A 13,461-nucleotide genomic window follows, 5' to 3' on the forward strand; every position below is an offset into this window, starting at 1 on the left:
CTCCAGTGCTTTCCCTGTAGAGGTTTGGCACATTATCCAAGGAGAACACAGATGCCAAAAGAAAATCCTGCTGTGCTGCTGTGATCTATCTTCTCTAAGCTGTGCGTGTTCCTGTTGATTTTCTACCTCCTCAGCTATGTGTTAGGAAAGGTTGTTTTTATTCTTTGGGCCTTTTACTGCCCATTTTCTGATTTGTTGTATATGTTTCTATATTTTATCTCCCAGAGTTTGAGTGTGTTTCCTCATTTTGGCACAAACTGAACTTTTAAAGGGAGTCCCTTCTATTTAATCACACAGACTTAGGGCTTTCCAAAGTGTTTTTGTTAGGTCTTTTGATTTTTAGCTGGAGTATCCAATCTCATGTTTGCATATAACTTTTATGCCACTTAACAGAATTTTAAGTTTTTTACTCCCACATTTACTTACAACTTTAGAAAGCTGCTGCTTTTGTAGAATTGCTTTCCATGGAGCAAGCAAGTCCTGATGGCTTCTGGTGTGTTAGTTGTTACAAAACAGGGTTACAAACACATTTAGAATCAGGCCTGCTCAGGTGTTTTTTTCTTCTGTGGGTTCTCTGTCCAGCTATACTGTGGAGCAGAAGGATGGCTCATGTCTGACTGTGCCAGCTGCCTGCCTGCAGAAGGGTAATAGATTGCCCATTAGTGCACTTGCTGATGTCACAGCTTCACTGATCTTCCTCAACATCCCCTCGTTGCTTCCCACCCTGCTGGGCAGTTAGTAATATTTTCGTAGTGCTGGAATTGTGAAAACCTGAACAGGGAATATTTAATCTATAGGGATTTGGTGCAAGTATGAACTCATTTCCATGCATGTGGGAGCCTGCTGTCCTGAAACAGCAGATTCTGTGCTTCTGTGATTCTATTAAAAACATGGTCAGCTGTGAAAAAATGAGATGGTATCTACTGCAGACTATTAAGAAATTGTTTGGGTGCAAGAAGGGATGGTGTCAGAGGCATGAATATGTTTGCATGTCACTGCATTTCCAACCTTGTCTTGAGTTATTGGTGTTGACTCAGTGCACTTGACCACTGCCTTTGAGCAGCATCTTCCATTGTGGGCCCAGAAACAAGAACCTCATGTCTCAGCAGACAAAGAGCCATCTTGACCTGCTGTTGGACAGGTTTATTTAGAACCACTTTTTATTTCCCAGTAATGATGGGAAACCAGACCCCATCCTGATGATATTTACATTTCTGAAGATGTAATTATTACACAAACAATTGGAGAATTGGGGTGACAGGGAAGGAAGTAGCTGTGTGAGATCACTGGGTTAATAACTTACTACTCTGAAAACGTTTACAGTTGTAACCCTAGCCATGGTGGAGTGCAGAGCCACTGGATGGCAATTCAAACACAGTGACAGCCCAACCTGATGCCCAGGGATCTCCTTTAGCTCTTGCAGGGCTGTACCTTTGTTTAAGCACCTCGAGGATGAGCAGTAACTGGTAGCTGAGCTTTGCAGAGCTCAGTTTTTTGCTGCCAATGCTCTGTATCAAGGAGCTAGGCAGCAGCAGCTCACAGGAGTGTTTCTGAGGGGTGGCAGATGTGTGGATTCATGTCTTACCTGGCCCTGATCCAAGCTGCGTGTGTGGTTGTGCCATCAGCATCTATTTAGAGGAGGCTATAATCAATTTACTAAGTTGCCTAAAGGTGCCTTTTGGTGGCCTCATGTTTATTAATCAGGCCTTCAAACAGAATGATGACTTGGCAGAAATTTTGCTATGCTTTGTAATTTGGAAGCCTTAATTAGTAGACAGTATGTCCCGAGGATTACAAATGTATTGGTTGTTTTGGTCTTTATATGTAAAGCAGCCTGAGGTTGAACCATGGAGGTATTTTTTTTCTGATTTTCAGTATATATATACACCAGACCAGTATATAGAGAGGGGAGTTAAATTGTAAGGGCTCAAATAAATAAGTAGCACATCAGAACTGCATTCCTTTGAACAGATATGAGGAGTGTATGCATCAGTTTCCAGCTGGTCACATCCAGGCATGTCTTCAGTGCTGTGCAGGGCTTATTGTCCAGTTAGATCCATCAGCTCTGAATTGTTCTAGACAGAAGCAGGAGGAAAAGAGAATTCTGAGAAAGCCCTGAGCACACACACAAGTTTTTTCATTCTTTGGGGGCTTTTCCTGGCTGAGATTGTTTGTGGAAAGGTAACCAAGTCAAGCATGGTAAGAGACATGCTGAAATGCCATGTTCTCCCAGCTGAATCTATAGGCACAATGTATGTAAAGTTCTGCACTTCCCCTCCCCAGCCCCTTTTTGGTTTCACATGCATGAAGGTCTCTCCACACCCCTTTATGTAGTGCTGCCTGGGGCTGGACAGGCTTAGTTTCTATGGGACAGAGCAATGAGATGAGGTTGCTTCAAACAGAACAACTGGCATTTGTAGGAGTGAGGGTATTCCCAAGGATGGACTGTCTGCTGGCTCTTGTCCCTTAGAGCTGGTGAGATTTAGAGTGTATTTCAAATTCCAGGTGACTACTTTCAAGAGTGAGGGGTACAGAAAAAGTAAGACTTTTTCTTCTCTTCAGTGCAAGAAAAACCTGGAATGTGCCAGGGATTTAGAGGCAGGTTCTGCTCCTGGGGGAAGATGTGCCTGCCTTTAGCCCAGCTTAGGCACTCAGGGACACAGTCTCAGACAACTTTACAAGGCTGCTTTTGGTTGCTGCAAGCCTGTTCCCAGACATCTGCATGCAGCTTCACAACACATCATCACTCTGTTCAGATTAACAGGACTTCAGCTACTTGACAAAATCGATGGGGAGGTTTTTTCCCCCCTTAGATTGCAGCAAGCAGCCCTTTTTCAGGGACAGCAGTGGGTGTTGGCTTGGCTGAAGGAGAGCCTTCAGCTTGCTTGAGGAGTGCAGAAGCAGTGTGCTGTGTACTGAACTAAGCAGGGAATGGTACTCACCAGAGCATGGGGAGATGGAAAGGGAGAGATATCTACATGAACTTAGCCAGGGTGCTGGGAAAGCCCTCTAACTGGCTGCTGCTGATGTCCTGAGGCCTGGGAAAGGAGAGAACAGGGCAGAGGTGGCATAATTGGGATGGAGAGAGAAATTACTCCTTCCACTGCTATTTTACTGAATTATCAGGGTGAGAAGACACAGCACAATGCTGGTGTGCATGGTGCAGGCTGGCTCAGGACAGGCTGTTCCTTCTCTGCACCCTGCTTGCCCACCTAAGGGAAGGGCTGGGTTAGGCAGTCAGGTAAGAGCTTTATTCTCTGAGTGTGTCTGAAAGGTGATACTTAATCCAGTAGCTTCATATCTGGAAGCCAGACAGCAATAAGGACCTTGTCTTACTCCTGCAGGGAGCAGGTCATGTTCTGATCCCCACCTACCTTTGGCTCTGCAGAATGGCTCCCAGGAAGTCCCTCAGTACCATCTGCTGGTGGTAGTGGCTGTCCATCAGGATGCTGTCAGACTGGCGCCTGCTCAGAAATCCATGCACCCCTTCCCCTGGGCTGCCCTCACTGCTTCTGTTAATGCAAGGATGAGAAACATCTCTCTCTCAGAAATGCCTCTTGAGTCACTCCAAGTGTGGCCCAGGCTGAGCAGCACGGCAACAGAACACACTGGGTCTGAGCCTGGGGCCATTCTGCTTAGTTTCAGTAAGAAACTGGTCAGCCCTACCTGCTGCTGTGTTAGGAGAGGGGTTGGAGCTGGCACCCATCTGACTAGTTGGTCTTATTTAGTGGCAGTCATTGATCTTTCTAGCCAAAGCTACCCAAGTGGTAGTGGAGAGGTTGTTTTCTGTGCTCAAACCAGGCCAGGGATAACTTTTCTACCAGTGAATGATCGTTGCAGTTATTATTTGCAAATATTATTGCTTGTTGATACTATGGTAGCTCAGCTGATCTGACACTGAGAGCCTCGGAGGAAAGGATTAATTAGGCTGCTTAATGATAGCTGTGATGAGGGGGATCCGAGACAGAGGGATGCAGGATGCCCTTTGGGATGTGGAACAGCAGGAGAGATCCCTTCTGTTGCTGTGGAAGGCAGCTATTGCTGCTACATGTATGAAAGAAACTGCCCAGTGGACCAAGCAGACTTTTAGCCCCCGGGACAGCAAAGCTCTGTGCTTACCCAAGCCTCTTGCCAATGATGGTCTGTAAGAATTTCCGGGCAGAAATCTGCCCCAGGAATTTCCTGTAGTTGTCGGTGAATATGGCATCAGCGTGGCGCTGCATCCTAGGGGTGAGAGACAGGCAGAAGGTGTGCTCCCTGAGCTGGCAATCAGCCTTCTAGGTGGCAAAGGGGTGTTTCAGGTGACTGAAGACCAGACGTGACACTGCTGGGGCAGTGTAACCACAGCCAACGCCTTGTGGTATTGGACTGTGCTACTGTTGGAGGGTAAAAGGATTTAAGGGAGCTTAGTCCTGACAGGGAGGCAACAGGCAAAATAAAATGTCTGTTAATTAATATCCAGACTTAAAAAAGTCAGAAGTGCCTGCAAACCAAAGATGAGGTCAGAGAACCAGTGGAAAAGAGGAGGAGAACCCCAGTGGTTAGACACAGGTAAGGGAAGCACAAGCCACTTGGCTGGTGCCACTGTCTTAAGGATGAGTTCTCTGTGCTACAGACAGAAATAACCATCCTCCATCTCCAGGCAGGGATGGAAAGGAGAGGCTCTAACAACCGTACAGATGGATTCCCAGAGCCCAGTGGAAAATTATGTTCCCTGCAGGAGTGCTGGGCCTGTGACCCTGCCCCTGTCAATGTGTCATTGCTGCTGGGGGAACAGCAGGACATGGCTGTGGACACAGGTGATGGTGAGAGCTGCTGTGGTCCCAGCCTGCTGCTCTGGTTGCAAGGCTCAGCTGGGTTCTCCCTCAAGAGCCTGAACTTTGCAGTGCTAATGGGACTAACTGACCTGCTGGTTTGCTCCCAGGCTGGAGAAGCTCATAACCAGCATGTTCTTGCTGCAGTAGGGCTGAGAGGTGAGGTACAAACCTTTTCTCTGTGGGATCTGTTAACAAACCCTCTTCCTCCTGTTCCTCTGCCAAGGGGTTATGGCTGTTGTGTTGTAGCTGGAAGTTCAGGGCCTTGGCAGCAACTGGCTCTGGGCTGTACCTGCAAGACACACCCAAGGCTCACTGCAAGGTGTTCTCAATTGTCAGTCAGGGATCAGCCTTCTTGGCCACTGCTCCCCGTTCTGCTTTTTCTTTCTCCTTTTGCCAGCCCTATCTCATCAGTAAGACAAGTGTTGCCTGTCACTCTCCCCAGCTAGAAGCTGCCCTGAAGCTATTTCAGCAGTGAAAAGATGGTTGATAGAGCTGCCCCAAACACACTTATCCCCTCACTGAGCTCCCAGCCTCCTCCAGCAAAATTCCAGCTATTCTGGGATCATTACACCATGGCTGTGGCACAAGGCTAAAGTATTTTCCATGGGATGCTGCAAATCCACGTTGTAGAACCCAGTGCTCAATTTTGTGCTTCCACTGATTTGTAGTGGTATGAAGGAATATCACACATTTTAACAGTTGGCAAGAAAATACTTGAAATATTAACAGGCAGATGTTGAGCTCAGGTACTAGAATACCTGCAGTTCTGATTTCAATGCAGGTGGCCTGCAGGCACAAATTTTAATCAGTGATGGAGCCAGTGGTGCTGGCTGCTCTGGAAATAGCCAAATTTACCTTTATAGGACCTAGCATTCAATTCTAAAATGAACTGTTTGGGCTGAAATATCCTCTCAGGTGCCTGCCTTCTTTGGAAACCACCTCTAGGTTAAAAGTGTGCCTAAAAAATTAAGCCAGGGCAAAGAAATAGATTTTCCAACACACACACAGTTCATCTGGCTTTCAGAAATGCTGGCAACCTTCCTTTGGCACGTGCTTATTTTGCACAAGGTGAAAGACGAGGCAGGAAGCACCAGCATGGGTATCTCAGTCAGCAGCTTACCTGAGAGCTGGGTAGAGAGGAGAGGAGGTGGAGCATGTGACCAAATGCAGGAACAGCAGAAAGGTGGCCTTATCCAGCATCTTCCACCCTTGGGGTAACCTGAAATATAGAGCAGTGAGATGTTGAGGGCCAGGAGGGAAGGCCAAGTGCCACCTTCATGTTCTTGGTCCCCCTGCTTACTTACTGGCACAAAGGGCCTGGATTTGTGCCTCTGTGTTTGTGCTTATGGGGCTTCCCAACGCAGAGATGTCTTGACGTGACAAAGTCTTTGCTAGGATGTGCAGTTCCTGGAGGCAGTGGCTGTGTGTGACTGCTCAGGGAGCTGGTTGTAGGCAGGGCTGGTCAGCAGGGTTTCATGCTGTGGGACCCCCTGGTTGACCTGTCCCCTGGCTGTGGTTGAAGGAGAGGTCTTGGGTTGGGGTGAGCCCCAGGGACCACGTTGGGAGGGCAGCAGTTAGCAAGAGCCTGTTCATCTGGGCTGCAGCAGAGGGGATACCTGGTGGTATCCCCTTCCTCCAGTACCTGGTTTCTTACAGCACTACTCTGCCCCCTCAGAAAGCCAAGGAATGCTCAGAAGCAGAAAAAAAAAAAAGACTTTAAGAGAGACTTGCAGGGCTTCTGGTTTTAAGGAAAATTTGCTGCCTTTTTTATTCCCCATCTTCTTCATTTGAGCTTGAAAAAGCTTATCTCTTTTGTGCCTCTCTCCCCTAAATATCTCCAAGACAAATCCCAAATCAGATCTCTTTCTAGATAGAAGTGATCTAAAGCATCTGCCAGAGGGTACCAGGAGACTGTGGCACCAGCATCTACAGAAGGTGCCAGCCAGGAGATTTAATCAGTACCAGGAAATCTGAGAAGTGAAATGTAAATGAGAAGAAAACCTAGTCCAATGTTGTCTGCTTCCCGTTTTTATTTCTAGAATACAACCCTGCTTACCAGTTTCTTTCTGTATCTGTTTTATCTTCTTTGAATGCTGGGGTTCCCTCCAGAATTACTTTTTGTCCTTTTGAGTTTGGTTCTTCTCTCTTCTCTTCTCTTCTCTTCTCTTCTCTTCTCTTCTCTTCTCTTCTCTTCTCTTCTCTTCTCTTCTCTTCTCTTCTCCTCTCTTCTCCTCTCTTCTCCTCTCTTCTCCTCTCTTCTCCTCTCTTCTCCTCTCTTCTCCTCTCTTCTCCTCTCTTCTCCTCTCTTCTCCTCTCTTCTCCTCTCTTCTCCTCTCTTCTCTTCTCTGTTATTAGTTTCGTTGTGATCATTATTGTGGGGTTTTTTTCAGTTTCTGGTTTTGCCTTTCTTCTCCTGTCTTGCTTTATCTTCTCTCCCTTCACTACAGTCTGTTTCTTGGGCATTTCTGTGTCCCTTTTTCCCTCTGGAAGGAGCCTGAAATGTAAAGTCCCACAGCCCTTCCCTGTAGTGTCTGCTATTTCAGAGGAGAAGCTGGGGAACTGAAGTGTCACCCTGCATACAGGCAGCTTAACAGCTCTGCAAAACCTTCAAAATTCTCCTGAGGTGAGGAACACCTTACTCTCCTTTCTGGCAGCATGGGAAAAGAATTATTAATAAATAAATTCCCCTTCAGATGAAGACCTTCTAGTGCCATTCCAGCAGATACAGCCTGATAGCTTCATTCCGTCCTGTGCACCAGCAGCACCAGCGATGTTGGAGAGATGGGGTAACTTGCTGTTTCTGAAACCTTAACCTGATCAGTCTTAGAAATACCACTGTGTAGATGAAGTTTTTCCTGTGCCTGTAGTTTTATAAAGTTCAGATTTTTATGCCATGAAAGACTACATTAGCAAAGCAGAAATCCTTTCAAGTGCCTCACCCTGGCTCGCTGGAGCTGGCTTCTCATTGTCTGTAACACACCGTTGCGTTCCTCTGTGGCTCAAACACAGTTTTATTGATGGGTGAGTAAAACCACTCATTTTCCAGGGTAAAAGGGACTCACATCAGAATAGCAACAGAGGAAAGCTGTGCTACAGCTGCCAAATGTCTGATGTGGTTTTTAGCGGTCATCTCTAGTGTTATTCTGTCTATTTGCACTTACCCTGCAGTTCAGTTATCGCTTCGTTCTGTCCCTTGGTACAAACAAATCTTGTATGGTACAACGGATATTGTACCTGGCAAAGCTAGTTACTGATGCCAGCTTCCATGGCATTTCAGTGTACTTTAATTGTCTCCAGTTTACAAACAGACATTTTCCTGTTAAATGCATGTACAGAAAGTCACACTTACCGTTCCCTTGGAAAACCAGCTCTTCCTGGATCCGCTCCTGCTCAGGTGTTTCCTTCCCCTGTTGCGAATCCAACTTCTCCAGAGCTGCTTCCGTGAGCCCTGCTGGGTCTGTCCTCTCCACGGGGAGCCTGGGCAGGATGTGGGATGCGTGCTGAGCTGGGAGGACACTTGGATGTCCCCCCAGCTGTCCTCTGGCTGCCAGGGAGGTGCATCTCCTCTTTTATACCTGTGCTCGTCAGGAGCCCCGTGGGCTTCTACGCGTCAGAGGATCAATTATCCTCCTGAGTTTCAGAGGCTGTGTTTAGCATCCCCTGTGTGTGTGTGTGCAATGACACAGGCAGGGAGGTTGCAGGTGATTATGTCTATAGTCCAGGGTCATTTGCATGCTTTCTCTTTACTGCTCAGAGAGTGAAGAGCAAGTAATAACAGCAATAATCTGCCAGAGCGAATGACAAATTTGCTTTGCAAGGTGAACTTCTCTTTCCCTTTGCAGTTGCATTTTTTCCTCCTACTCCACAATGACAACCATTAATACCTTCTCACCCTGCCTGCTTGGGAAGATTTATCTTTTTTGCTATTTTCTTTTGCTTTGATTATCAGCCTTTTTCTCCTTTGTTACTCACACCTGCTAGCATTAGCAGGGCAGTTCATGCTTCAGTCCCTTGCAAACATCACAGCTTGACATCAAGCACACAGAGCTGTTCCCACTCTGTTCCTGTGCTCTGGAACAAGGTGAGGGTCTTCCCTGGGGTGCTGCATGTGCTGGCAGCTGTTTTCATTCTGGGAACAAGGGTTGTGAAAGCCCCAGTAAAAAGAACACGTAGCCTTGGTGCCAAGAAGACCAGCACAGTTCAGAAGAGTGAAAGCTGAGGTGCCAGCACGAGTTCCACCTGCCAGATTTTTAGTATTGACTTTATAACACCCAGAATTGATGGAGACCCAAACGTCCCTCTTGGAGCTTGCATGACTTGATGCTGGGAAGAAGTTCCAGCAGGTGAGGTGACTCAATCTGCCTGCTGCAGAATACCTTCCCCTTGCACCAGAGCACTCCTCACAACCATCAGTGGCAGAGAGAGATTGCAGGGAAGGACAGCACCTAATGTACCTGTGCCCACACATGCAGGGGGTTGAAAGTATTCAGTGCTGGTCTAACTCTCTGCCATTGCCTGTTTGCTTCTTGCCAAGGTGAGAAATCAGCACTGTGATTGTGGCTGACTTCTTGGTGAAGCAATATCCTCCTTCCAAACTCTGTGCTCTCAGAAATATGTGACCCAACAGCTGGAATGGTTTGAGTGAGCTCAGCACACCAAATGACTCCGTGGAGTTAAATAACAGTCACTCTGTACCCAGACAGATGTGCACCACCTCTGAGCTCTCCCTGCTTTGAGGGCTTCAAGGGCTTTGGTATCAAATCAGGACCAGGACAATTGAAAGAGAAGTGAAAAAGGATTGAATGGACCAAAGCAGAAGCTTGAGCTGACTCTGAACTGAGCATCTGACCAGCCCCTCCTAGTGTGATCCTGAAACAGAACAGCAGATGTGAAGAGAAGCAAGAACTATTGCCTTCCTCCAGTTGTAAAAAGAAATGGCACCAGCCTGTTCATGGGGAGAGGAGCTGCCATATAGGTCAGGTAGGTGTATCACATGTATCATCCGCTCCTCAACTCTGGAGAAGGGGATGTTTGGGTAGCACAGAGCAGGTTTTCCAAAATCCCTGTACAGGTGCACACAGCTGCACTCCATCCCTGCAAACTGAAGAGGGATTTCTCTTTGCTTTTTTGAAACAATCTGTTCTTGTTCTCTCATCTGTGAGGCCGGTTGCACCGATTTTTCAGCACGACTTGTTTTTCTTCCACTGTCTTGTTGCTACACGGGCTGAAGAGATGAATCAGACCACGTTAAACCACTTGAGAGCTGGTGCCATTTCAAGGATTATCCCATAGTGTGGCTCTGAGCTAATTCTCTCTTCCCCTGGCCCATCACCTGACATGGAGCTGCTGTATTCTCAGCTATCAGTTCTCCTCTCCAGTCCCCACCAGTCCTGGGAGAGCCCCACACAACTGTTCTCTCTGGTTTGCTTTTACCTCAGAGATGTGGTGGTGACTAACTTACTACAAATGCCCTAATGGTTAATTAAACAGAACTGCCTAAGATCAGAAGTTACATTTTTTGCCTAGGTTTGCCATCTTAGAGGCAAGACGGGACACATTTTGGGTCAAAAGTCTTATACCAAGTGGCAGAACTAAGGAACATTATAAATAAGTTGATCATCAGTCATGTTATTTCATTGTCCATTACTGGTGCATATACAGGGACTTTCATTCCTACATTCTTTGCAAAAAAGCAATCATTTCTGTGGAAAGCAAGCAAACAATGAGATGAGGAAAATAAGATTTGGCCCATGTTGCCAGTTTCTTTTAAGGAAGGACCCAAAACCTAAACCCAGCAGATGTGGTGACACTTGCCATTAGAAAATTATGAGAGACTTGATTTCTCCACCTTGGAAGGATAAAGTGCTGGGATTTGGATCTTCAGATCCTCCAGGCTTAGTCACTAGAACATCAATAGATGTCCTGGGGACAGTTTTCCCTTGAGGAATTTGGATTGGTAGGAAGCTGAATACAAGCATTTATCAAAATAATCTCAGGGAGTCCCTCTGGATGAGAGCACAGTTTGCACTCTGAGTCTGAAGCCGGAGATCAGATTAAAAATGGAATAAATCAGCAATTCAAAGTGTGCAAGGAAGTGCCATCTGAAAGGACTGTTTCGGAGAGTGAAAAGCCTGTTTGAAAAGCCTGGTTAATCTTCAGACTGAGAAGAAGAAGAACAAATGTCACCAGCCTGGGAGGGGTGTGTGTGTCGGGTGAGCTGTGCAGGGAGATGCGCTCGAGGAGCCCAGACCTGTCTGGCTCTGTCTCTCCTAGCAGAGCTGCTGGAGCGTTTCCTCATCTCTCAAGTGAACTGCCAAGAGTTTCAGCCAGATGTCAGCACATTACACTCAGCTGCAGGCTTGAGAGTTGCTGGTGCCTGAATTTCTGGCTCTCTAAATACCACCTCCTGCCTCTTCCAGCCCCAGCAGACGGAGCTCGAAAGCCAGCAGTGAATCTGAGTCATGAAAGGAGCTCATCTTGGTTCTTACCACTCTCATTTGGGTTTGGAAAGGAGCCTTGGCTGGAGGGTTACACTGCACGTTACAGCCAAAACCACCCAACAGGGAGGGAGAGCCAGCCTCAGTCCTGCCCCTGCCACCCGCTCACAGGGACCAGGCTCACGAGGGTCCTTCAGCTGCCAATTCTTGGGTGCTGGTGCCCCAAGCAGGACCCCACTCCTGACCTTTGGAAGTGCTGAGACCTTCGTGCTCTGGGACAAAGAGGCAGCACAGGAAAGGGTCTGTGAACACCCACCCTCTGCTCAGAGGGCTCTGGTGCCTGCTCCAGTGATGTCCCCTCCCAGCAGGACAGGCTGGGTGTTGGTCTGTTCCCTGTGACTTGTTTTCCCATCAGAACCCAAATGCTGCTATGACTGCTCACCTTGGGAAAGTGCTTTGAAAGCTCATAATAAACAGACTGTGAGTGAGACATCTTACCTCACATGTAGAGGGAGGGAGGGTGTGTTTCCAGCAAGGGCTGAAAAATGAAAGCAGTTGCTACTAATTGTCACCTGGCTGAATAATAACGTGCAACCTGAGGATGAAAAGACCTTGGTGCACAAGGATCTCATACGTGTGCAATGAAAGGTCATAAACAGGACTCACTGCAAAGACATGCAGGAAATACTGCCATGCAAAGCAGAGGAGAAATGCAGGAAGAACTGCAGAAGCTAAGGATGGCTTGGATCTGGAGAAGGGCTTCATCCTGAGCTCTGTCTCTATGTAATTTGGGTGCTGGCAAGATGGCCATTTCTGCCTGTTGAGTCCATTTTCCCTTGGAAACCCACTTGCACCTCATAGGCTTTGGAAAAAAACCTTCCCTTTTTTTTTCTTTTTCTTTTTCTTTTTTTTTTTTTAATAACTATCTTCCTGCTTTATCATTTCACAAGGGGCTGAAGCCAAGGGGTCAGCGTGGTGCTGGTGACAGCCCCAGAGCCACCGCGGGCTGCTGGCACCCCCTGCTTGTGGCTCATGGGCTGAACTTTGCTGAACCACTGCTTGATGGGCTGGGGGGGCTGGGGGTCCCCCAACCTGCCTGTTTCTACTCCAAATAGGTAGTGCCACTTGTGCTGGGGGAGAGGAGGAAGGGAAGGGGAAGGGAAAGGGAAGGAAAGAGGAAAGGAAAGGGAAAGAGAAAAGGAAAGGGAAAGAGGAAAGGGAAAGGAAAGGGAAAGAGGAAAGGAAAGGAAAGGGAAAGAGGAAAGGAAAGGAAAGGAAAGGAAAGGAAAGGAAAGGAAAGGAAAGGAAAGGAAAGGAAAGGAAAGGAAAGGAAAGGAAAGGAAAGGAAAGGAAAGGAAAGGAAAGGAAAGAGGAAAGGAAAGGAAAGGAAAGGAAAGGAAAGGAAAGGAAAGGAAAGGAAAGGAAAGGAAAGGAAAGGAAAGGAAAGGAAAGGAAAGGGGAAGAGGAAAGGAAAGGAAAGGAAAGGAAAGGGGAAGAGGAAAGGAAAGGAAAGGAAAGGAAAGGAAAGGAAAGGAAAGGAAAGGAAAGGGGAAAGGGAAAGGAACTGTGCAGTGTTGGTTGCAATCTAAGTGTGGATTTTCCCCTTCAGACAGTGAGGAGCAGGATGGTGTGCACAGACAGCAGCCCCGCCCAGCTCAGTGTACTGGTAGGACTGGGAAGAATTTAATCTGGCCATTTCATCCAGACTGATAGGATCTCTCCTGACATTCACAAGAATTATTTCTCCCTCCTCAGTGTTTTTGTGTCCTAAATAGTCGGAGTTTGGGAGCGGAAGGGGCAGAATTTACTGCCTTTCCTGAGCTCTGGGCTTACCCCTGAGACAGAACAGCCACTCACAAGGCAGGGGAAGCACTGGGAATTATTTAAGAGTGATGTTTTCCTTAGGATTTTTATGCTAGAAGAATTCCTTTGTACAAGTGGCTCTGTCCTCTGCAACTCACAGCCACGTGCATTCTCCAGTTGTCTGTAACCTCTTCTGCACTAAGACAGATGAAAGGTTTTTAATCCAATTGCTCAAAACCTTTGAAATTGTTTTCATTCATACCCATTTCATTCAAATGCTTGGTAACAGCCTAGAAAATCCCTTTATTACAAATGCCATGCCTTACTCCCTCAGTAGGTAAGTAACCAGAAGTTATTTAGGCAGCAAAACTAACCCGTGCTTCTGCTATTTCAGGGTTAGGGAA

At 47.1% G+C, this 13,461-nt stretch overlaps 1 protein-coding gene across 1 annotated transcript; it reads right to left on the reverse strand.

The window, feature by feature from the left end:
* Positions 1–1,249: 1,249 nt before the first annotated feature.
* GHRH (growth hormone releasing hormone) lies at positions 1,250–8,334 on the reverse strand. Its single transcript, XM_051632988.1, has 7 exons — positions 8,167–8,334; positions 5,938–6,036; positions 4,987–5,106; positions 4,120–4,224; positions 3,375–3,512; positions 2,943–3,038; positions 1,250–2,075 (listed from the first exon to the last, which is right to left on the reverse strand). Exons 2-6 carry the CDS (start codon positions 6,015–6,017, stop codon positions 2,975–2,977), a joined length of 507 nt encoding a protein of 168 aa, XP_051488948.1. The 5' UTR covers positions 6,018–6,036; positions 8,167–8,334; the 3' UTR covers positions 1,250–2,075; positions 2,943–2,974.
* Positions 8,335–13,461: the final 5,127 nt, after the last annotated feature.

Source organism: Apus apus, chromosome 15 (genome assembly GCF_020740795.1).
Source record: "Apus apus isolate bApuApu2 chromosome 15, bApuApu2.pri.cur, whole genome shotgun sequence".
In the NCBI taxonomy this organism is placed as follows: Eukaryota; Metazoa; Chordata; class Aves; order Apodiformes; family Apodidae; genus Apus; species Apus apus.

Coding starts and splice junctions, on each gene's coding strand:
- GHRH (XM_051632988.1), bottom strand. CDS start 6,017: ATGCTGGATAAGGCCACCTTTCTGCTGTTCCTGCATTTGGTCACATGC. Junction 5,107..5,937: donor CCTCTCTACCCAGCTCTCAG/GTAAGCTGCTGA, acceptor TGTGTCTTGCAG/GTACAGCCCAGAGCCAGTTG. Junction 3,513..4,119: donor ATCATTGGCAAGAGGCTTGG/GTAAGCACAGAG, acceptor TTGCATTAACAG/AAGCAGTGAGGGCAGCCCAG.